Genomic DNA, 24466 nt, shown 5'->3' with positions numbered 1-24466 from the left:
ACCATTTTGTGGTTCACCTCAGGTGCCAAAATGTGCTGGCCTGGCCCTAGCACAGACTGAAGAAGATCTCTTTGTTTTTGTATGAAAAAGGCCTTCAGTTCTCCACAGGGATTATATTTAGTCATAAACCTTAAATCTGTCTGATATTGCAAGACTGATTCATCTTTCTGGGTCTATAATGAATCCCACTTGGAAGAGATGGAGACACTATATGAATATAGGGCCACTGCATTAGAATGAAGAAAATGAATGTTTATGCTTTCTGAAAGTCTTTCAAAAATTGCTTGCTTTTGGATAGAGAAACTAGCAGCCATTAAAAAACAACAACTGAGCTAGTGACATAGCTTCAAGGGATAGACTTCCTGTGGGACAAACATGTTGGGTTGCTTTGTTGCATGTATTATTTCCATGTTTTCATAGAATAGAATCATAGAATCATAGAGTTGGAAGAGACCACAAGGGTCATCGAGTCCAACCCACTGCCAAGCAGGAAACACCATCAGAGCACTCCTGACATATGGTTGTCAAGCCTCTGCTTAAAGACCTCCAAAGAAGGAGACTCCACCACACTCCTTGGCAGCAAATTCCACTGTCAAACAGCTCTTACTGTCAGGAAGTTCTTCCTAATGTTTAGCTGGAATCTTCTTTCTTGTAGTTTGTTTTGTTGCTTTCAGTTTTGGAATACAGTAATTGCAATGATGCACAACTCTAGTCCTGATTCATATGATTAGATATACTTAACCACTTGGAAATCAACCTTGCCCAGCTTGTTATATATGAAGATGTGTTTTCTTTTTTTACATAAATGTATTATTAAGTAACAAACTCTGTATAAAAATGAACCTAAACGAACAGGGAGGTAGAAGTCCTGAGTGTTCTATTTTCAAGTGGCAACCACACTACTACTAAATGTGTGAATTGGGAAGGAAATAAAAAGTTTCCACCATTAAGTTCCAAAATTTAAAAGTTAAAAGGAAAACCAAAAACCAAGGGGTAGGACCTTCAAGAGTTCACTTTAACTAGCAGAGGATAGGTGTTCTTTACAGTGGTGCATGCAACAGTTCCTTATTTGTAACCTCAAAAGTAGCCCCAATGTAACATCAAAGTTTTATATACAGTTACTGCAATCTGATGATTTTTGTATCCAGACAGTCCGGGAGCTGGGTTTTGAAACTTTGTAATCCACAATAAAAAAAAAGGAAGAGGTCGCTGTCTATATCCACTTATAAAGAAAAAGTTCTTTACTTTTATGCACTTTAATCCGAATTTGCAAGGAATACTCCAACTTCTTTTAAAACCCCTCTCAGCGCTTCAGCTTTATAGCTCTTTGCTTGGTATTTTAAACAGAGCCGGAAGACGGACTTCCTTTTTAACGTCTCCCGCTTTCAGCCGAATTTCAGAAATTTAGGTTCCCAAATCTCAAAGATCTTACTCACGAGTAAGTTGTTTGAAATCGAATGTTCAAGGAAGAAAGGTCAGCGCTCATCAGCAGCAGCCGCGCGGCTTCACTTCCGCGGAAAGAGCGATGAACTCACAGCACCGCTACCCCCTCCACGTTCCGGAGCCCCTTACGGGGTCCCTTCTTCGTTTCCGAGGTCGCTCTTGGTGCCCGCCGAGTCCCACGACCACAGGCTCACTCTACCTGTGGGTTTTCTTAACGGGTCTCCGCTTTGCCGTAGCGGACGACCCTTTTCCGCGGAGCCCCTCTTCACAGCGCGAAGAGGACCGCCATTGCTGTTTCGCGCCGCCTCCCAGTCAAACTTGCAAAGATTTATCATTTGTCTGATAAAAGGTGTTGGAAATGTAAGGAAGCTGAAGGAACATTCTTTCACCTCTGGTGGACATGCCCGAGGGTGAAGGCATTCTGGGAAATGGTTTATAATGAGCTGAAAAAGGTATTTAAGTATACCTTTCACAAGAAACCAGAGGCCTTCCTCCTGGGCATTGTGGGCCAGAGAGTGACAAAGAAGGATAGAACTTTCTTTTTATATGCAACTACAGCAGCAAGAATTCTCTTAGCTAAATATTGGAAGGCACAGGAGCTACCCACGCTGGAAGAGTGGCATATGCAACTGATGGACTATATGGAACTGGCCGAAATGACTGGCAGAATCCGAGACCTGGGAGAAGAGGCAGTGGAAGAGGACTGGAAAAAATTTAAGGACTATTTACAAAGACATTATAAGTTATATGAATGTTGAGAATTTGTTAAGTCTTTAGATAACAAGCTTCAGATATCAAACTTTGATTTTGCTGGAATTTAAGTTATGATTGTGAAATGACTAAAGTCTAGGGTAAGGTTTTTATCCTTAGGACTGTTGGAAATGTGAACCAATAATATTTACCCTAAATCCAAAACACAATTGATGAAAGTATAAAAACACAGGAAACAAGGTATTAATTTGCTGTTAACTTTCTTTATTGAAAAAGATGCAGGGGATGGAGGATGTGGGGAAGTCCAGTGGATTATGAAAAATCGTTTGTAAAGTATGATTTTTTTCTTGTCTAATAATCTTTCTTTTTTTCTTCTGTAAAACCGCTTTTGTTGGATCATTGACGATGTATTTGACCTTGGAAAAAAGCAATAAAAAATATTATTTAAAAAAAAAACTAAATGTGTGAATTGGGCCTTTGTTTTGTATTCATTCAATGGGCAGCAGATTAGGTGGCCTTGATACAAAGTGAGCAGGTTTTTACATCACACCTACTCTGCTCAGAAATGACTGAGGCATAAAGCTTTTTAGCCTTATGGTACCTGGCTCATGCTTCACATAGGTGGTTGATTGCAATGTGAGACAGCATCAAACCCTGGCCTGGACAACATGCAATGTGTATGCAGATTGCATGTAGAACCCCTACATCAATGCCTGTTGTTGGAGAGAGTCTTTTATCTTCTTTCTAAGTGCTGCATTAATAGAAACCCTCTGGCTTATATTATGATGGCATCTAATTGTCTTGAACCTTCTCTTGGAATAAAACCAGCTTCTGGCTAGGTAAGCAAGTACAAGTTGAAACACCTGGGCATCAGCTATGGACATCAGGGTGTGCTACAATGGATCCATCTGCATCTCTTGGCATGCACCAGGGCTCCCCCCCCCCCGTGACAGGTTGGAAAGCAGGATCCAAGAAGAGACAGGTTGATGATGCTTGTCTAAAAGGCACATAGAAAAACACTGTTTTTTGGCGCACATGCTAATGGGTTAGGCAGGTCTCTGTGTATTTTCAGATTTGTTAATGGTCAATAAATAAATAACTAATGGCTAATTACCCGAATAATTTTGAGCAAAAGGGGTATAATGAAGTGTCCATTTTATAGTAGTGTGGCAAGTCTTCAAAAGACTCAATGAGCCAATACACTGCAATGACCTTGGAAAGGGAAGTCCTGGGTTCAAATCCCTACTCAAGCATGACACTTCTTAGGCTACCATGGCTTTATGAGGATAAAAACTGGAAACAAACCCACACAAACCACCAAATGTTAAGTACTGGATACAAATGTGGTGGAGAAACTAATGTTATTTCTCTCAAATAAAGTCAATCTGAAACGACTTGCAACACTTGTAGATGGTTTAAGGATATGCAACAGGGTCAGTCACAAGTAACTAAATGCCATGCTAAAGGGTGGCTTCCTTTAGAAGGGTCAAAAAGTAGCTCAACACCCTTTTCTACCAGTGAAAGGCCATAGCTCAGTGGTAGAGCATTGGCTTTGTACACAGAATGTTCTGGGTTCAATCTCTGGTATATTCACATAGGACTGGGAATGTCTCCTGTCTGAAGTCCAGGAGAGCTCCTGCCAGCCAGAACTAGATTGACCAATGGTCCAATTCTGTGTAAAGCAGCTTCTACACTGTATTCCTCACATTGACTTGTGCCACAGCCTTCAGACTTCTGTCTAGGCCCATATTGTGGTAGCTAATGATGGACCTGCAGCTCCATCCCACTGGCTTCGGGCCTTGCTGTCGGTGAGTGAGACCTTAGACGGTACCACCTGCTGCTGCTTTTTCTGTCTTTTACCATTCTAGGTTCCAAGTGTATGTAGGGGCATTAAACCTTGGTCAGCCCCAGCTGTTCAGTAGCTCTTAAAAATTAGCCATCTTCACAGCTGTTCAATATGTATATCTCTATAGCATGTGCAGCTTATGTGTGTGTGCATGCATTTGTTTCACCCACCCATTCCATGATGTTTTTCAGACCACATCAGCTTGGAGCACTCTGCATCCTGGAATGAATTTCACTCAAGACGATGTGGACATGAACCGCCTCTGGTATTTCCATACGAACGTACTGAGTCCAGAAAGTCACGACAGCTTCCGATTTTTTGTGACAGATGGGAAGAACAGATCTCCACCAGAAAGCTTCTATATTTTCATTAAAAGTGTGGCTAAAGGTAGGAAATGAGGGTTGGAGAGTTTGGGGTTTTTACTTTCAGTGTATTATTAGTTCTTTTGGGGGACCAAGCTGTGTTGCATAACTACAGGGGAGCGGTAGAAGGCCCTGTGTCTCCTTATGTGACACTGATGTGCTTTTAAATGCATGGGTGAGGTTTGTACGCCAGCAATCTCTAAAGGATGCCATCTCTTTCCAGGATTCTGATGAACCAGCTAATTAGAATCCAATCCATTATGCGCATAACTAATGGCACAAGTTTACAGATCTGTCGACTATTATGACTGCATTCCCCGGTGTCTGTTCGTGACTAGTGACCAAAAGGAAGAGTTCAGTTCTGAAACCTCTGAATGTGCAGAGAGCCAGGATTATATCCCAGTTGGATTTCAAAGCTATCAGGAGTCTAGGCAGTTCAAGGCTCAACGTTCTGAGGAGGTGTCCTTAGGAGATCTTGGCATCTTTTGCAGATGGGAGGAGGGGTATGTTACAAGCCAAGCTGACTCCTCTCACTATTCTGTCTTGAGGTGGGAGGGTGAAAGCGCACAGAATCGCATGAGGCCTGTTCCAACTATTGTTGCCGAGGCTTTTGGAAGTGAATAGAAATCACGTGGAGACACACAGGAGTCCTCTGAGTGTTAAATATTTGTAAATTTGTGCCAGGTGGCTTTAATTTATTGAACATAGGTTTTTGTGAAGTAGTGCTCCTGTCAGGAAGAAGATTGGCATAAGAGAAATGGAAGCAGCAAAATCTCAGGGGGTCTTCTTTGGCGAAAAACCTCTATTGAGTCCTCCTGTGACTTGTGCTCATAACTGCTGAGGAAAACAGGGATGCCATCTGTAAACTGTGATTCATAAACACTCTGTCAATCTGCCACGTTACCCTGACATCATAAAATAACAAGGAGCAGTATTGTAATAAAGAGGGGAGGTTTGCAATCAACCAATTAAATACATCTAATTTATTTTGGTTACAGCTGAGGCTTTATTTATTAGTAAACAGCTGCATTTATTATAGAGATTTTTATTTTTATTTAATCCGGACAAGTCAGTGCCAACTGGCACTTTTGATAATCTATTAATCCTAAATAATCTTCTGGGCTTTTCATGTATTTTTTAGGGGGTAGGCGGAAATAAAAATAATTCAAAATTAGACTACAGTATTTTAGCATTTCTTTTCAAGTGTTTCTATCAAAGCTGCTAGAATCAGTCAATGAGTTGTTGACATTTTATTAATTCATATTTACAAGAAAAGTGGGGTTTGAATCTATAAATGCTGTTCCTCCTTCCAACCCATGCCAATAGGAGCCTTAATCGAGCTCCACTTTGGTTTTTGTTGATGTGAGATCTATATGTGGGCTTAACAGAGCAATCCTGTAGTCACATTATACCTGGCCAGCAGATCCAGTCCTTCTGCACTAGTGGAATGGCCACCATATCCAGTTCAAGGAACAAAGAAAATGCACAACCCAAAGAAAATACAAAAATGGCATAAAAAAACAACAAGACATCCAAGCTTCCCTGGAAGCACCGTGAAAGCTTACCATCCAGGGATTGTGCCACAAACATTAAGCTGCAACACTGCAAGAGATGGTGTCTGTGTTTTCTTTCAAGGATGTGAATCTCTGATGACTTCTCACTCCTATGAAAGCTTCCCCAAGGGGCATTTTGAACAGTACTTTGAAGCTATACAGTAATACCTCGGGTTGAATACACTTCGAGTTGAGCGCGTTCGAGTTGCGCTCTGCGGCAACCCGGAAGTAACGGAACACGTTGCTTCTGGGTTTCACTGCTTGCGCATACGCAGACGCTCAAAATGACGCCGTGCGCAGGCGCAGAAGCGGTGAAAAGTGACGTGTGCATGCGCAGATGTGCCGTCGCTGGTTATGTTTACCTCTAGATGCGAATGGGGCTCCGGAACAGATCCTGTTCGTATCTAGAGGTACCACTGTAGTTTATAAGCACTGCACAGCAGCCCAGGTGCTCTCTGGGCAAACTCACACACAAAACGGTGCGTCACTCCCAAGAAGACCTCCTTTCCCAGAGTGAAGCTGGAAGCACCTGCCCCACAGCCACTGAAAGTGGGTGGGTGGGTGGGCGGGCAGGCAGGCAGGCAAGGAAGGAGGTATGGCAGCCTTGGGAGGGACAGGAAGGAGCAGAATGGCAGGCAGTGGGATCACTGTAAAATTAAATCTGGATCTCACATGCCAATCAAGTTTGAAATATAAAGTTATAAATATGACAAGCCCAGCTCTACCTAGCACAGAGTCAAATAAAGGAAATGCAAACTTAAATCTAGGAATCTTCCTGCAAACAGAGGATTTAAGATTGCAAACATTTGCATTTCATTATTAATCTAATTTTTCTTGCCGTTAGGTCTTTTTTTATGGTGCTTTGTGTCAAATGTAATAGGAATCAAGGAGTGCAATTCATTCTGAAGTTGTCCCACTGAATTCTCATTAAGCATTGTAAACCAGAGCTAACCGTACCCTATTGATAGCACAGGGAGTCAAGACAACTGGAGTGATGCAGTTGCAGAGATGGCTGCTAGTATGTTTCTTTCTCATTATCTTTGGCACACTATGTAATATAAAGCTTCAGAGATGTATATCTCTCTCCCCTCACCCCACAAGAGCCTTTCACATTGGCCCTAGCTAGAACCATGGGACAAGTCTGTTAGGAAACTGACCTGATACTGAGGTTATAGATGGAGCACTCTATCATCAGGCTTACACTGTTTACCAAGATGGTGCAGAAGGTTTGATCTTTTCACTACCACAGTTTTGGGGAACTGTTGGAGACTGCAACAAAAGGTTGCGGAAGAACAAAAGTGAAAAAGAAAAAAAGTTGTTTTGTTTTGTTTTTGTTTTGCCAGGGCCAGAGTATTTTAAAGCCAGTTGCTTTATGCTGAAAAAAGTAATGCAAACTAATTAAATGGTGAAAAATACAAAGATGACTGACTGACTTTAGGCTCATCAGCTCCAAATCAGCCTCAAAGATACCAATATAGTTTTTTAAAAATGAAAATTTCAGAACGTTTTTCTTCGTATACTTTTGTAAGTTGATGTACAAATGGTTTTTTCCCGATCTGTAAGCTGTTGGCCATCATCCATTTTTGCTACTCTGCTTTCTCACCCAGCCTTTTGTGTTCCCATTTTTTTTAAAAAAACCATTTTCATTTTAAAAAAAATACTCTTGTTTGCCATCTTAGGTATACTTATTCGTAGTTGGAAATGGTGTTTCAATGCAAACCATTTCAACTCCTGATCCTAGTGGGCCAGCGATCCAAACGTGGACTGCTTAGACTTGTTTGGCTGCCCTTTGGCATATAACATAAGCACAGAGGGAGATTATAAGTAAGAAACGGGGACTGGGCTCTGCACTCATGCACAGGTGCCTCCTCTCCCCTCCTCTCTGGTAGTAATTCTCCCTTCTCTTAAGTTATCATGGCATAGTGTTGCTTATGCAGCAGTGCTAATCGAGCCTAGATTACCTATTAGGGCCAAACTAGGGAAGACAGTATTCGTGAAATCCATAAAGAACTGTCCAGATTGAGATGCTGGTGGGCATGGAAGAGTGTTTTAACCCCTTTCCCCCTTCAGTCTGGGTCTCCGCAAGCACAAATAGCAGGTGCAATGGGGTCTGATCCTGATTGGGAACACAGCAAGGGGCAAAGGGGTTAAAGGCTTCCTACTTCCCTATCAGGAGCCTATACAGCTTGGGGTCAGGATACCGAAAAGATTGTCTCAACCATTATATAGCCAACCAATCACTGAAGGAAGAGGGTCTTCTGTAGATACCATCTCATTTGGATCAGTTCCATAGGATGTAGGAGTTGGACTTTTACTGTGGTTGCACCTACCCTCTGAAACTCCTTCCTGTTAAATCTTACTTTTTTTTTGATTCATTAAATTAATATTCTGCCTTTCCTTCCAAAAGAATCTATTGTCTTTTGGTCAACCAATGAAGAACTTCCTTTTTCAGCAAGCCTTTAACCTGGGTATCTTATCTCTGTCTATATCTATATTAGGTTTTAAATTGCTTTATATTGATGGGGTTTCTTTGCTAATTGCCTTGGAGTGTTTCATGCGATGCAATTTATAAATCACATAAATACATACATACATTAAATCTGGATTTGGCCCTCCACATCTGCTATTTACTTTAAAGTCTAGTTTGGATCTTAGCCAGGATTTGCAAACCACTTTAAAACTAATTTCTTTCAGATCCAAACTTGACAGGGGCATATTTCATGTGTCCTTGTCTTTCACCTATAAAGTGGGAGGCTGGACAAGTCTTTCTTTTAGAATAAAATGAGCGTGTGAGAAAGGGATGCTGAAGTTTTCCCTTCCAGTCCCCTCCCAACCTCCTGAGCCTTTCCTCTTCAGGCCACTGCCTTGAGCACTTGTCTCTTCTTTACCTGGCTCTGATACTGAGACTGGAGACAAGTGGCTGCTGCAACCACCTGAGAGGACCGAAGGTGTGAGAGAAGGAGGTTCAATGCTATTTGGGTGATCTCAAGACATTTTGCTGCCTGAGGCAAAAGGACAAGATGGCATCTTCCCCCCATGCCACATACAGAATCTGAAAGTACTGGCAGTTGAATTTTATTTTAACATTGGCAACAGAGCAACATTTCCCACTGTACCCACTGCAGCAAGCTAGTTTAAGAGGTGCAGAGCAAGTAAGCTTAAAGAACTCAGGGGATATGGCAAGGGGACTGCTGCTGCCCCTTGGCTTCCCTCTCCCAAGGCAGCTCCCTCATTCTGCCTAATGGTAGGGACAGCCCTGAGTGCCATTCTCCATATTTATTGTAAAAGTATGACACCCACCCACACCAATCTCCACTTTATCTGCGAATGCAGTAGACATGTAAAACAAAAATCCTGCCTACCACTGTCCAGCCAAGTTGATAAGATGAGAGCCCTTCTGAGGATTTGCTAGGCCCAATTGCCACCTCTGGTGCATCAATAATGTTAAACCCTGGTTGAGAGGAGGCAGAAATTGGTGCCAGAGAAAAGGGTGGTGGAGGAGAAGGAAGTACATGTGTCTATGGTCCCCTTTGAATCTCTTAACCAGTGTTATGTCTGCCAATTTTTCATGCACTTTGGGGACTTTAAGGACTGCAACAAATCCAGTAGCAGGAGAATCACCCTTGGCAAGGTTACAGCATCACATAACCCCATCAGCTTAAAGTGTCATGCTGTGCTTAGCACATTAGGGCATTTTGTCCATCAGCCCATGTGGGCCTATTAACTTAATTGTTCTTTGTTGAAAGTGACCCATTTGTGTGTGAAGAGACAGTTTGTAATAATAATTCTTCATGAAGGGCAGAATGTGTGGCCAAATTGTGCCTGTACCTGCATGTTAACCTCCCCCCCCCCACACTTTTATTTACTCGTGTGCATTGCTGAGCGTGCCCCCATGAGTGCTTATGTACCTTCTTCCCTAAACACAGAATTCCTAAGGAGGAAGGTACGTTCTGATATCCCTTCCTTTACTCATGCAAGTCTCATGCCGCACAAATGAAGATAAAGGTTTTCTTCAATAGCTTTTCGTTCTTATTTGGCACAGAGATCTTTACAGGCACCAAAGGAATCCTTTCCCAGCCTGGTTTGGCCAAAGTCTCTTTTGTTAATCCCGGCAAAAAGCTTCATCGCTGTGTTGCTCTTAAACACTTCTCTTAATGTCTGTTTCTCTGTGAGCTGATTTCACTGCCTCACCCCCCCCCCTCCATTCAACCCAGTTCCCCCTATGGAATACTGAAAGGCTGAGCCACCCCCTCCCTCCGCAAACACCCACCCACATCCTTTAATTTCTCTCTCCCCCCCCATGCCTGATGCTTTTCTCTTTCTCTCCCTGCTCCCTCTCCCCCCTCCCTTTTATTTTAGGTGACATTGTTCTATTCACCAAACCTGTAACTTTAACAGAGGGTGACAGGGTGACCTTGACGACAGATGTTCTTATGGCAACAGATGGCACTGGCAAACCCGGGAAGCTGCTGTATGCCATTTCTGTGCCACCTGTGCATGGTCAGATTGAGTACATCAATTATCCCGGCGTGCCCATTTCCCGCTACAGCCAGTTGGATGTCGTGGCCCAGAAGGTTTGCTACGTTCACGACAATAGCCACGAGGCTAGTAAGGACTCATTCAGGTGAGAAGGCCTCCCCAATTATCTTCTCTTCTCCCTGCGCTCTCCGCTCGCAAAACCTGGTTTTAAAACATGGGGAAAACATATTTCAGGGGGCTTAATGTTAACATAACTTCTGCACGGCTCTCGGTGACCATATTACAATGCTGAAATGCCTGGCATGAAAATGCAGAAAGTGTGATATGTCCTCTCCTAAGTTCAGCAGCACATACAAGCCATTTATTAACTGCAATGTTTTAAGGCCCCCAGTCAAGGGTAGTGGAAGATGCGCACACATGGCATTGCAAGATTTTCGTATTGACTTTTTAATGAATTAGCATATGAATTCAGATCCATACGTTGCAGTGCCCCTCCCAGCCACTCAGCCGCCACAGGTATCCGGGGGGGGGGGCAGCAAAGAGAGACTGCTAATTCTGTTACTGTTATGCTCCATCTGAAACTGTAGTTGCTATCTGGGGTAGGGTTTTTCTTTTTTTCCAGTCGGCGGGTGGGGTGGGGGGAATCCACAATATTGTCTGAAATCATTGGTAGAAGTTAATCCAGATGGTGGTGTCGTTACTAAAGAAAAGCATATGTTGGCTATTATGGTACTTAAATGTAATGGTTTTATATACCTCGAGTGGGCAGAAGATTGGGGGGGGGGGAATACAGCAGAATCTCTCTCTCTCTCTCTCTCTCTCTCTCTCTCTCTCTCTCTTTATACCAAGTACGGCAGAAAATAGATTTCATCTTCCCTTTCTGCTGAATTTCCCAACAGATGTGGCAAGTTTAATGGATTAGAAGCTCATTAATAGCATCCTCCTGTAGGAAAGAAGCACCCATATTGCTTAAATCAGGAACAGGATAAGGACTTAATTTATAGCTCACTTGGGTATCGTCCTCTTCTAGGTACTTTGCTCTTTTTCAAATACATAGTCGCTAAGCATAAATTATATACAAACATGAATATTAGGGTCCCAACACCATTTTTTTTGTTAGAAAAGCAGTTTTGGAAGATGATGACAGAGAGCAGGGAGGCGGGGGTGGGGTGCTTAACTCTTTCCCTGCCTTGCTGAAAGCTTGCAGCTGAAACCCTGTGGATGTGGAAAGCTGCCTGGGACCATTTAGGAAACAAGAGGCAGGAAAGGTGTTTTACTCTCTCCCCATCGCTTCCTCCCCCTCCTTTTCAATCACTGTCTCCTGTTGCTGCTTTTCTAAAAATAAAAATGGTGCTGGTCCCCTTAACTTGTTTCTTCTTCCCAGTTTAAAATTGAAAATTATTTATACTCCCTTTGCTACTAAATGGGCACTCTAACTAATTTTATTCTTGCAGTGATTAAGTGTGTATAATTTCCTAAGAAATGAGTTAAATTAACAAGGGGAAGAAGCAATCCGTAAATCATGTAAACGGTCTTTTTCTAAGTGAGGTTAAGACCATCATTAAATAAATCACAGGCCCTAAAGCATGGCCATTTTTTTCTTTTGCATTTTTGGTATGTGGAAAATATTTTCTTCTTTTCTCCCTTCCTCATTAAACCTTCTCTCTCTCTGCTATGGGTGTGTGGGGTGGGGTGGGTCAGCTTCATTAGTGTGCTGGCTAATCCTGGTTTGTGGATTAAAAGGGTCAGGTACTCTTCCTAAACTCTTAGGGAAGTTCTCCTCTGATATCTCTCTCTCTCTCTCTCTCTCTCTCTCTCTCTCTCTCTCTCTCTCTCCCTCCCTCCCTCCCTCCCTCCCTCCCTCCCTCCCTCAGCTCTTCACCCCATTTCTTTCCTGCTTACCAACTTAACTTTCCACTCTTTCCCTGTCCCTAAACTTGCCACTATCATCAAGGTTGCCTTGTGGGGCAGGTGTGAGCATTGTGCAATCATAATGATTTTGTGCTCATGATGGTATCAGGGTGATTACAGTGGTACCTCGGGTTACATACGCTTCAGGTTACATACGCTTCAGGTTACAGACTCCGCTAACCCAGAAATAGTGCTTCAGGTTAAGAACTTTGCTTCAGGTTGAGAACAGAAATCATGCTCCGGCGGCGCGGCGGCAGTGGGAGGCCCCATTAGTTAAAGTGGTGCTTCAGGTTAAGAACAATTTCAGATTAAGAACAGACCTCCAGAACGAATTAAGTACTTAACCCGAGGTACCACTGTATATGCAATCCTGTTTTCAGTGCTCCCCCCCCCAATCTGCAAAAGCTGTGCTTGTTTTCCAGTCAGTGCATGCCCTGTAACTTTCTACTGAGATCCTGTAACTTTTTAGACCACAAATGTTCTGGGCTGGGTTGTCCCTCTTTGGTGTGTGAAGGTGGCAGTAATGTGGTATCCTTGAGAAACCATCACAAAACAGCTGTTGTTGCTGTTTAGTCATTTAGTCGTGTCTGACTCTTCGTGACCCCATGGACCAGAGCACGGCAGGCACTCCTGTCTTCCACTGTCTCCCACAGTTTGGTGAAACTCATGCTGGTAACTTCGAGAACACTCTCCAACCATCTTGTCTTCTGTCATCCCCTTCTCCTTGTGCCCTCAATCTTTCCCAACATCAGGGTCTTTTCCAGGGAGCCTTCTCTTCTCACGAGGTGGCCAAAGTATTGGAGACTCAGCTTCACGATCTGTCCTTCCAGTGAGCACTCAGGGCTGATTTCCTTAAGAATGGATACGTTTGATCTTCTTGCAGTCCATGGGACTCTCAAGAGTCTCCTCCAGCACCATAATTCAAAAGCATCAATTCTTCGGCGATCAGCCTTCTTTATGGTCCAGCTCTCACTTCCATACATCACTACTGGGAAAACCATAGCTTTAACTATATGGACCTTTGTTGGCAAGGTGATGTCTCTGCTTTTTAAGATGCTGTCTAAACAGCTAATAAAGCAGAATTTTTTGTACACTGTCCACCTGAGCAGCTAGTTATGCTGCTGCACTAATGCACAAATATTGTGTCACTGGCATATTGCAGAATACACTAGCAACCCACTCACCACAACCAATCTGGAGGGGCCTATGGTTACTTATTGCCCTGTTCCATACAGGACCATGTCTCCCCACTCACTGAAATTAGACTTCAAAGAAAATTTAGATTGTAGTCAACGTCTGAATTCATGTTGGCACTGAGTTAATCTCAACTCCTGCTTTAACTTTTGCTCTCTAACATGTGTTTGAGAAACTTGTAGGCAAAGAGGCCCGGGTGAGTGACTGTTGAGGTGGAAAACAATTCAAGTCTAATTTCATTGAGTGGGGAGAGATGGGAGGAGACCTTTGTGGACAACAGGTGTGCCTACAGGTGCTTTCTTGGCATTTTCGGCCTTATAGGTGATCAGTAATGTGACTTGATTGAGACTGAGCTCGACCACCATCATGTCTAGATATGGCCCGCTGAGGTCAACTCTGGATCCAATGGAGAAATAGCGGCTGATATTTATTTTATTCAATAGAATTCATTTTTAATCTTCCGGGAGCTTCCAAAGCAATTGGGCAAGGAAACCCCTGTATTTTAGGATACAGTGCAATTTCATTTACTTGGATATAATACTGATGGCCTACACAGATATGAAGTGTGAGTTTCTGAATGGAGCTGTGACACTGAGGATGAGGGTGTTGAACTAGGGTTCATTCATGGGACTTTTGCCTTTGCACAAATTTGGAACGTATTAGAATTGCCCGTCTCCAGAGACAGACAGATCCAAATGCTCCTCTGATGACTCTTGGGGATTTCCCTCTCATATCTACAATGAAAGCCTTGGTTGACCTTTGGAATGCAGAAATGGTGTGAGTGATGGACACTAACCCTGTTGTGCTTAGTAGACCCAATCTACTCTCCACATCACATCTGATTTTGGCTCTTGGTATTTCAAAAGAGAGGTGTCCATACTCGCACCACCCCACTTGCACTGTGAATTTTACAGCTTAATGTTAACTGGATGGGGGGAGGGATGCAGTGGGAAAAGAAAAGGATTCTGAAGACAATCTCAGCCAGTCTTCTTATTGTATATTCCAAGACTTATTCCTTCTGCTGAAAACCATTCCTGAGGCTGAGCTCCACCTCTGACACAAAACAAGCCCTATCCTGATGGCCTCTTTTATTCAGATGTCCTTCTGCCTGTTCAGAAAGTGCGGGTTTCATTGACATTGGATGATGTGGAAGGACACCCATGGAATTCAGACAGTTGTGAGATTTGGATAATTGAGGTTCAGATAATGGGAGATTTCATTTTGTCTACACATCTGTTCAGCGTAAAACTTAGGCTCTCTCCCATTTTAAGATTAAAAAATAAATGAATTCCCAATTGCTCTCTCTTGGTAGCTTGGAAGCAAGCTGCTGCCATAATGTTGTCAGCTCTCAGCCATGTAACTGGATCCAATATCCTCTCCTGAAATGGAGGTTGAGCACACGAAAGAGATTACGTGCTAAGTATTTGTAGGAGAGGACACCATCTGTATGGTCCTTCCAGTGCTCTGCATTGGATGATTTAACCAGGTACACAGGGAGGTCACTGTGGGGGTGGATATAGAAACCCTACAAAGGGTTAAAAGGAGAGGGATTAAAATATCCTTTTATTTTTAATTTTTATATATATAAAAAAATGTGCACTCTAAATTAATTTCTGCTGGTAATCCTGATCAGGTTAAATAACTCCTCATTATTCTGCTACGCAGCTGAGGCTTCTCAAAATGTTTATCTTGTTTTGTAACTGGTACCTTCTGGCATATTCCAGTGCCAACTCTCGTAGCTCCTGCTATATTTCATTCTCACTATTTTTGGAATGGAGCTGCTGGTTCCAGGTGATTTAATAAATTGCTTTTTTTTTTTTTGGTGTGTTCCTTTTAACTTACCCATCTGCGCAACACATGCGTAACTTGCAATCTGTTGGCAGTTTGCAGAAAGACAAACTGTCAGAGCTGCGTGCATTTGACAACTTTGTTCCCAATTAGATTAGTGGTAATTTTAACAGATTTCAGGCCAGTCGGGAGAGTAGAGAGGGGGAGGGGAAAAAGAGAGAGAGAGAGAGGGAATGACATGTTATTAAAGCATCAATTTTGACAGACCTTGAGCACATAGAGCATCAGTGTAAATTATATTAAATGCTTTAATTAAAGCTATGAAAGATTTACCCTTTTAAGCAGTAAGTGATTGCACGGCAAATATAAAGGGAAAGTGGATAACAGTTTCCTAAATGGCTTATGCTGTTCGAGACGGTGCACCAGTCGCTTCCTCCACCGTAATCTATGAGTGTAATGTTGGAGGCATCGTTAATTATTCATAGCCACATCTATGTAGCAGATGTGATTAAAAACATGAAGAGTAGCAGTTGGAGACTGGAGCACTGCCTATTTCTTTATTTTTTTAAAAAAAAAAAGGAAAAGAAAACGCCGTGGTTCACGCTCCCTTTCAATACAAAGCTGCTTAAAAATTTCCAGAGAATATTTAGTGCTGCGGTTAGATATCTGTGGTTTCGTGTGCACGCACATGCGCGCCCCATAATAAAAAAACTCTTATTGCCGCAGTACTGTGAATTCTTACTGATGCTGTATGAGCTCCAGGGCTCACTTGAAGTTGCCCTATTCATTTCAGCATAGGTAGCAGATCTTACTTACATGTCTGTCCCTGTCCCTGTGATAAATGGATTGGCTCCTCTGTTGAAAGGAAGATATCATTCCCACACCCAAGAGCATAGACCAGGGCATATTGGGCTTACAGAACTGAACCCTGGACTGCTCTGAATGTTTGTTTGTTTAAGGTATTCATATACAGTGGTACCTTGGGTTAAGTACTTAATTTGTTTCGGGGGTCTGTTCTTAACCTGAAACTGTGCTTAACCTGAAGCACCACTTTAGCTAATGAGGGCTCCTGCTGCCGCCGCGCCGCCGGAGCACGATTTCTGTTCTCATCCTGAAGCAAAGTGTATGTAACCTGAAGCGTATGTAACCCGAGGTATCACTGTACTGCGGAATTGTCAGAATTTGTTGCTTAGACTGAAGAGCAGAAGAGAAACTGGGTATCTAGATGTGTGCATCTTTGGGCACAGGGGTGAGCCGGGACACTCCGCGGGGCCTCCAAGGAGTCTGCCTGCCTCCTCCCACTCAGCCACCCTACAGCTGAGGAGGAGGCGGTAGGCAGACTGTTTGGGGCAGAACGGAGCCTGCAGGTGCCCAAGCCACCACATCACTCCTAGGAGAGACATGTGGCTCAGTGCACTGCAGGCCCTGCGGTGAGTACCACCCGGCATTTTGTCACCCCCTCAGTGGTGACACCCGGGGTGGCCCACCTCCACCACACACACCCTTCCTCCGCTCCTTTTTGGGCACTAGCTTTTAATCTATATCAGTATTCCATTACCTTCTGTTTCGTTCAGTATAATAGTCACAAACATTCTGTGACTCAGCCTATTGGCAGGAGTAGGATTGGGACTTGACAGACAGACAACAAATGACCGAAAGATTATGGGATATGTACATGATGTATACAGCGTACCATAATGATGTATGGGAGCAAAGAAGGGGCAAGTAGAATTAGTTGGATATAATATGGGGGTACTGGGATGAGTGATTTATTTTGAGAGCATAATTTGGATTTCTACAGTTATAGACTAGGGGTGGGGTGCAGCTCTCAAATCAGTTGCCTGAGAACCAATGCACATAAAAGTGCATCAAAGCATAATGACAATGTGCCAACTCCACTCAAGGATGTTCCTTGATTTTACAAACATGGACATTTGTGCACAACAACTTTTGGTTTAGAAAAAGTTCTATTTTTATTTGTTTGTTTAAATATACCGCTTATTTATTGAAGTTGCTAAGCTGTCTTATTGCGAGAAGGTACAGTAGCCAGAAGTCTAAGCCTTCTGGTCTGTTTTAAAATAGTGAGCCCCTCGTATCTCGAAGCAGGTCATGGATATAGTCAGCCCTGCATCCTGGGCGGGGTGAATGGGTGCACTGCCATGCTTCACACACACCCTGGAATTTTTTTTTCTGGGGGGGGTTGTCTTTTTAATTGGTGGCATGACAGACAGTGACAGCCTGCATTTTAAAAATGACAGCTTGTTTGAAAAAGAGGAACAATATAAGAATAGGACCCAGTTATTATGAAGAGTAGAGCAGGATTGGGAGTCTATTTGGCTAAAGGGTGAAAGAAAGAGATAATTGAAAGTGAACTGAAAAATATGTACCCTAGATTACTAGAGATTTTTTTTCTTCAGGTAAAAGAGGACTGTAGCTACAGGCAGTCAAGCTTTTGAGTCTGGTATTCCTGTGAACCTCTACTTACTTGGGAGAAAGCCCCATTGAATTCAATAGGTATACCTTCTGAGTAGGCATGGTTAGGATTGTGCTGTTTGTTAGCCTTTTTTTTTTTTTTGCTAACAATAATAAAACCGGAGGAAACTCCAGGTTCTTCACTGGCTCAGGTGAATATTTATTTGCACCACACAGCAGTCAGAAGCTGTAATTGTAGAACACTACACTACACTATCAGCTCACTTTATTTTCTTACAGTAGCCCCTGGAAATGATGGGGTGTGTGTGTGTGTGTGTGTGTGTGTGTACGTACTAAAGTAGCACTGATAGCAGACAACATTTCTCTTAATTAGCGCTAATGTGTGAGAAGTATCCAGAGAAGCAGCAGATAGTGACATACAGAGAAACCTGAAAGCAGCTATAAGGAAATTAACCAGTGTGCCTGAAGATATGACATCTCCCAAGCTTTGTGTCTGAATAAATTCTTGGTTATTTGTTGAAAAGAACATAGTGAGAAAACTTAAATGGTGTTTCTGAAGACTAGGCAAGTGAAACGTATACTGAGGGCAACAGAACAAAATGAGAATATCTACTGACTAAATGCCAAGAACCTATATTAAATCATCGTCCTGTGGGGCACAGTTCTGTGTTTGGGTGCTGTATATAAATAATGGATAACAAGTAGCATTTAGAGTTTGACAGTAACATCCTGTCTACTCAGGGAAAAAGCTCTATTGAGGTCAATGGGATTTACTCCCAAATAGGCAGGTATAGGATTACAGCCTTAGAAGATTCAAATCATTCCTTGCTTATTGCCAGAACAATAATTACAACAACCCTGTTAGGTAGATCACAATTCCCTTCTTGCTGATGGTGAGTTGTGGCTGAGAGACTGTGGTTCCCAGCAATGGCTGCCTAATGAGTTTATGGTAGAAGGAAGACTTGAACTGGGAACATCCTGAACTACAGTTCAGTGGAAAGGGGTGTGACTTGGAACCAGAACACATGATCTGTATGCAGAAGAACTGAGGTTGGATCCTGGTCATCTCCAGGTAGAGGATCCTGAGAGGATCCTGTCTGAAACCTTGTAGAGCCTGTGCCAGTCAGAAAGGACTGCACTGAGGTAGACAGAATAGTGAACCTGACCCTTGGGATAATGTTGCTTCCTACATTGTGTTTCACAAACTTATTGATCAGTTTCCAAAGCTGTTTGAAGGATGCAAAAATAGAAACTATTAACTGCAAATTCTGTAGCTTTCTGTAGTTATATAAAGAGCAGTATTGAAACTTATAGGCACTAAGGGATTTTTTGGTGGTGAATCCATTGGCACTGAACATTTACTGTGCTGTTGTGGAACGTTCATAAACATTCAATCTATTGCAAGAATGGAGCTCTACACCGCAGGTTGCTTGAAACAGTCCCATGACACACAACAGTCTTTACTTTTGTTGTCTTCCTCCTCCCATCCATAATAGCAGCATTGCTCTGCCTTTTAGACACTGCTGCCAACACCAAGAGAGGCAAGAAAACTGAAGAGCTCCAAGCCACTTTGGTTAGGCCTAACCCCCCTCAAGCCTACAGGCCATGGATGAGAGACAATGGTTTTCTTAGGCCTTTGGTTTCAGTTGAAAGAAGTAAACATGCAACTTCATTCATTCATAGCTTTGCTGCCTCCCCTCCCCTGGCTTCTGACTCAATCTATTTATTTATCTAACAGATTTATATGCTGACCTTCTGTCAAGGGAGCACAGGCAGTTTACAATTTTAAAATATTAAACACAAATTTCAAAATATAGAACAGCAGAGATCTCACAGGCTGACTGATTGTCCCTTCAGGAGCCGACAACATGAGCAATTTGGCTGGGCTGTTTTTACTTCCTCTTCTTTTCATTCAGTTCTAGACTGCAAGCTTCTCAAAGTCCATTCACAGGACTGACATTGGAAGTTGGCATAACTGGGCACCTGCCAAGGTCCATTCACCAAGAATCCTCAGAGCCACCTGACCTTCCTCTTCCCTACCACCAGTCCCCAAGACCCCTTGACCTTGATTCTTTGTTGTTACTGCCCGTTCCCCTACCTGCTCCAAGGAGTAACTATTGGGAGGAGAAAAGGAAAGGACAAGTAACGTTTTGTCCTCCCCTTCTATGAAGTGGTACAAGTTGGCCCAGAGAGCAAAGCAAATGAATGAGCACACAGATAGCTGAGTCAACTGAGAGCATCATGCCCAAGGGTGTCCTGAAACCAGGAACAGGGCACTGCCATTCAACTTTGTCTAATGCCATGTGTAACAACGGAACCATCTTTTAATAAATAAATAATCTTCCTCTCTTCTCTTTTTTTCTGAAATAGTTTTACCATCAGTAATGGTCATATGGAGAAAAAAGGCCTCCTAGAATTGAATATTGAGCACAACGACCAGATTCCGCCTACACTGCTCACAAACAAAGGACTCCATATTGTGGAAGGGAGTATAGGTTTTTTAACTTCCGATATTCTTCAGCTTACAGATGTAGACAGTCCAGTGAAAAACCTCACCTATATCATCACACAGTATCCACAATACGGACATTTATACATGGGAGAAACTGTCATCTACCCTGGCCAGTTTACACAGCTGGATGTGGATAACGCAAAGGTGTACTACAAGCATAATAGAGGAGGTGGGCACATTGATAAATTCTCATTTATAGCTACGGACAAAGTCAACCATGGATTTTTGGTTAATGGACAGCTGACAGACGCCTCCACAGAATTTACAATACAGGTGTGTATGGAAATTAAATATATTTCTTCTTTTTTCTAAACATGGTAAATACACTCACATGAGGCAAGACAGTATTTTACCACCTGAGAGGGGAAAGTTCATGAATTTATCATATCAAACATTATGGTGGGAATTGTGCCCAAACCGTTGACTTGGGTCCAGAATGTATCTTCTATCCATAAACATAATAAGAGTCTTCGGAATCAGGCCAACAACCCTTCTTGTTCAGCATCTGTTCTCACAGTGGCCAACAAAATAAATGCCAATAGTAAGTCCAAAAGAAGGACCTGAGTACCTGGGAGGCGTTCAAAGGCATACAGCCTCCAACAGTGGAGATATTTTTTTTTTTTACTGTAGCAAACACAAGCATTGCCTCCCACACTGTTATGTAGGGTCCCCCAACCCTCCAGAACAAATTTTCAGGGGTGCAGGGAAGGAGAAATCAGCTATCGTAACCTCCCTTTTCTTCCTCCAGTTGGAGTGTCCTGTGATTTGAGTTCATCTCATGGGAAGTCTCAATCTGAGCCATTCTATTCTAACTGTGCCTATAGCTAGGAGGGCATGACCTTGGATGGAAATGGCCATGCATGTAAGCTCAACAATGTGAGCCAAAGTAGAAAGGAGAAAGGGTTCATAATAATTGCACAGAATGGGGGAAGAGGGAGCAGGTTTGGTTTCCTCTTCCTCATAAGATATGTGCCAAAATTCCATCTCCCGTGCAGTTGTTAAAGGTATAGGAGCTGTCTTTTGTGTCTGGTTAATCAAACCACAAATAACCTTTTGGGAGTATTACTGTTATAATCATCAAAATCCAGATCCATGGGGTGGTCAGAGATGGACAGGAACATTCAAAACAAGCCTCTAAACTGGTTGCATGATTTGGTCCCAAATCCCACTGATTTCCATAGATTAAACATCAAAGTGTTGCTGTTTACCTGTGAAATTTAGCTCTGTGCCTTTAAACCTGCTGCTTGACATTGGGTACATATTTAACTGCTTATTCAAGACTGAGAAGCTTAACATGTCTGGTAAATCAGCCTCAGTGGCCACCAGAGAGAGACACCTGGCAAAAGTTCAGAAATCAGTGTTTCGGAAAGATTGGTTTGACCAGCTCTCATGTGAGAACATGTTCCTGACCAAATGCAGTGAAATTCTAAATGACATTTAACTGATCCCTTGCTGCTCTTAACTATGGTCAAACCCTCCAAAACCTCACAGGGTGATCAGGTTCAGTCTATTTAGGTCTTTGCTTTTTGTGGCTTGCTGTTCCTGTTTTAAGGGTGCATTTTTGAGTAACCCAGTTTTGTCATGGTTTATTGAACAGTCTTGGGAGACACTTGCATTTTAAAATATGCTTTTATATGTTAAAACATGGAGTGGGGGGGTTTTCTCTTTACTGTGAACAGCTGCAATGTGTACACCCCGATCCTGTGCTTTTTCTTTTATTACTTTGTAGTAAACCCCACTGAGTTCAATGGAACTTACTCCAAAGTAAGTGTGTAGCCTTCAAGTTATAGGTTACCTTATAAATTCAAAACCTACCTTAATCTCTTATTGTTATAACTCATGGTGCAGTTTTAGGGAGAATTGCAGGTTTCGGAACACAAGGAGTTAATGGGAAGTAGCTCCTAAATAGCATGTTTCTTAAATCTCATGGCCTAGTTTACTAATCAGTTGTCATAAGATGTCAGATAGGGAATCATCACTTAAGGACTGCAGAATGCAGTCAGTCAAGCAACTAATTGGTTGGACAGTGGCATGAAGGTGTATCTCCCAGAGGATGGTGAATTATCAGAACAGGTGAAAAAAGTTTGGATAGATGAGCATCTCAGTGGTATAAAACTCAACACTTGGCCGAATTACAATGATGTCAACAGGGAAAGTAGGGTTGTTCCTTCTTTGGGGACCACACATCACCACAGTGGACTGAAATGCCGTCATTCCCCTTCTCTGGTCTAATTTCAGGTTGAAACTGCCAGTCAGCTGAATGCTTGAAGGAGCATGACCCAAGCTGTAGGGGGATGGCATACTTGGATGGGTTTTTTTTAAGCTGAAAAAGCTTGTGCTTTCTATTCCATGTCCCTTTTGCAACTTATCCCAGCCCTTGCATCCTTTCCCCCAGTCAACAAATCTAGCGATCCATCTTAATTGTAACCCACTGGCTGTAACCCACTTCCCTTTTTCTTGTTTCCCCCAAAACATCACCACCAGGAGTTACAGTACTGTGCCCTGTGAAATCTTTCTGTAATTTCTCCTGCTTTCTAGTCATTCCCAAACATTAATCCCTCCTTTTCTCTTTTAGCACCTGTCCACCATTTTTAAGATGCTGTTCCTTCTTTTCAGAATAACCACATCAAATCTATACAATCCGTACTTAATTTTTGCATTTTATCACTAGATGATTTATTTTGCCAATGCATCAGAATCCAGATGCCCTTTGAAGCCATTCCCCAGTGTCCTGGTACATAAATAATAGCTCATTTGAAATCCCAGAATTCTTACAGCTATTAAAAATAAAAGTGGGAAATGGAGGGAGTATTGGGAACCTACTGATGTGTGGTATGTCATGCTGGTTTTTGTGTTTTTTCAACTGTAGTAATACTAATAATAATATATTTATTTATACCCTGCCCATCTGGCTGGGTTTCCCCAGCCACTCTGGGCGGCTTCCAACAAAATATTAAAATACAGTAGTCTGTCGAACATTAAAAACTTCCCTAAACAGGGCCTTCAGATGTCTTCTAAAAGTCTGGTAGTTGTTGTTCTCTTTGACATCTGGTGGGAGGGTGTTCCACAGGGCAGGTGCCACTACCAAGAAGGCTCTCTGCCTGGTTCCCTGTAACTTGGCTTCTCACAGTGAGGGAACCACCAGAAGGCCCTCGGCGCTGGACCTCAGGGTCCGGGCAGAACAATAGGGGTGGAGACGCTCCTTCAGGTATACAGGACCGAGGCTGTTTAGGGCTTTAGAGTTCAGCACCAACACTTTGAATTGTGCTCGGAAATGTAGCAGACAATGTATTGTAGCAGACAACGGCAAGGGTGTCTGTATTTTCATGCAACTAACTTAATTATTAAGTGGAGCAAAATGCAATTTCACGTTTCATGTATAATATTCAAGTTGAATATATTGTATAGATCAGGAGGTGAGAATCCTCTGGCTCTCCAGATTCTCCCTAGGCCATTGGCCACAGCTTTAGAATTAACAAACAATACAAATTCTCCTTTTCACTTTAATTTTATTCCAAATATGTTCTCTTAACAGGTAGAATGTCAAGATAAAATGGTTCCAAAACTCATTGTAAAGGCAAGCCCAACCACTATACAAAACCTGAAAGACGGGAGGTTTGCAGTACCGATCACTGTTCACAACTTGAAAGTCACAGATGCCAATAGCAGAGATGAGGAACTCGTCTTCAGTGTTCGGAGACATCCTTTCTTTGGACATCTTGAAAATTCTGGAACAGGTATTTTATTTCCTTAAACTCTGATTTAGGGGTTGGACCTATGAAGGTGAACAAAAAGGACAGGACAGCGTTCTGGGATTAGGCCACAACTTTGTTTCCAGATGTAGGTTGGTTTTGTCTTAGGCCAGGCATAGGCAAACTTGGTCCTCCAGGTGTTTTGGGACTACAACTCCCATCATCCCTGACCACTGGTCTGAGTTTGCCTATGCCTGGCTTAGGCATTGGGTATATATCCCTCTCAGCCTTGTGGTGGAAAGCTGACATGTGACAGGGTCAAGCCTAGGTTCAGAGGGACCTCAGCAAGACTCAGGTCTACATGGATGGCCCTCCCAAGGTGCTGAAGGAAGCTCTATGGCCCATCTGCAACACGCCATGGCTTTGGGATAGAGACCTCCAACTAGATCCCTCTAATAGGGTGCCATATTATCACACACTTCTGTGGGGGAGGTGATGTACCACATCACACCCACCCACCTGATGTTAGACTTAAAGGATTC

General features: G+C 42.7%; 1 protein-coding gene across 4 annotated transcripts in view; it reads left to right on the top strand.

Annotated features, from left to right (window-relative positions):
* LOC309372269 (FRAS1-related extracellular matrix protein 1-like) overlaps positions 1-24466 on the top strand; it is a 104622-nt gene that overhangs the window by 55842 nt on the left and 24314 nt on the right. For all 4 annotated transcript variants that reach the window (XM_081915670.1, XM_081915669.1, XM_081915671.1 and 1 more), the window contains exons 23-26: positions 4192-4387; positions 10275-10539; positions 20091-20505; positions 23768-23969. In XM_081915670.1, the coding sequence (XP_081771796.1) occupies positions 4192-4387; positions 10275-10539; positions 20091-20505; positions 23768-23969 (1078 nt within the window). The remainder of the gene's footprint in view (positions 1-4191; positions 4388-10274; positions 10540-20090; positions 20506-23767; positions 23970-24466) is intronic.

This window comes from Podarcis melisellensis, assembly GCF_964234715.1.
Source record: "Podarcis melisellensis genome assembly, chromosome: 6".
Lineage (NCBI taxonomy): Eukaryota > Metazoa > Chordata > Lepidosauria > Squamata > Lacertidae > Podarcis > Podarcis melisellensis.
The sequence above is the reverse complement of the archived record's forward strand: the minus strand, read 5'-3'. Positions and strand labels throughout refer to the sequence as shown.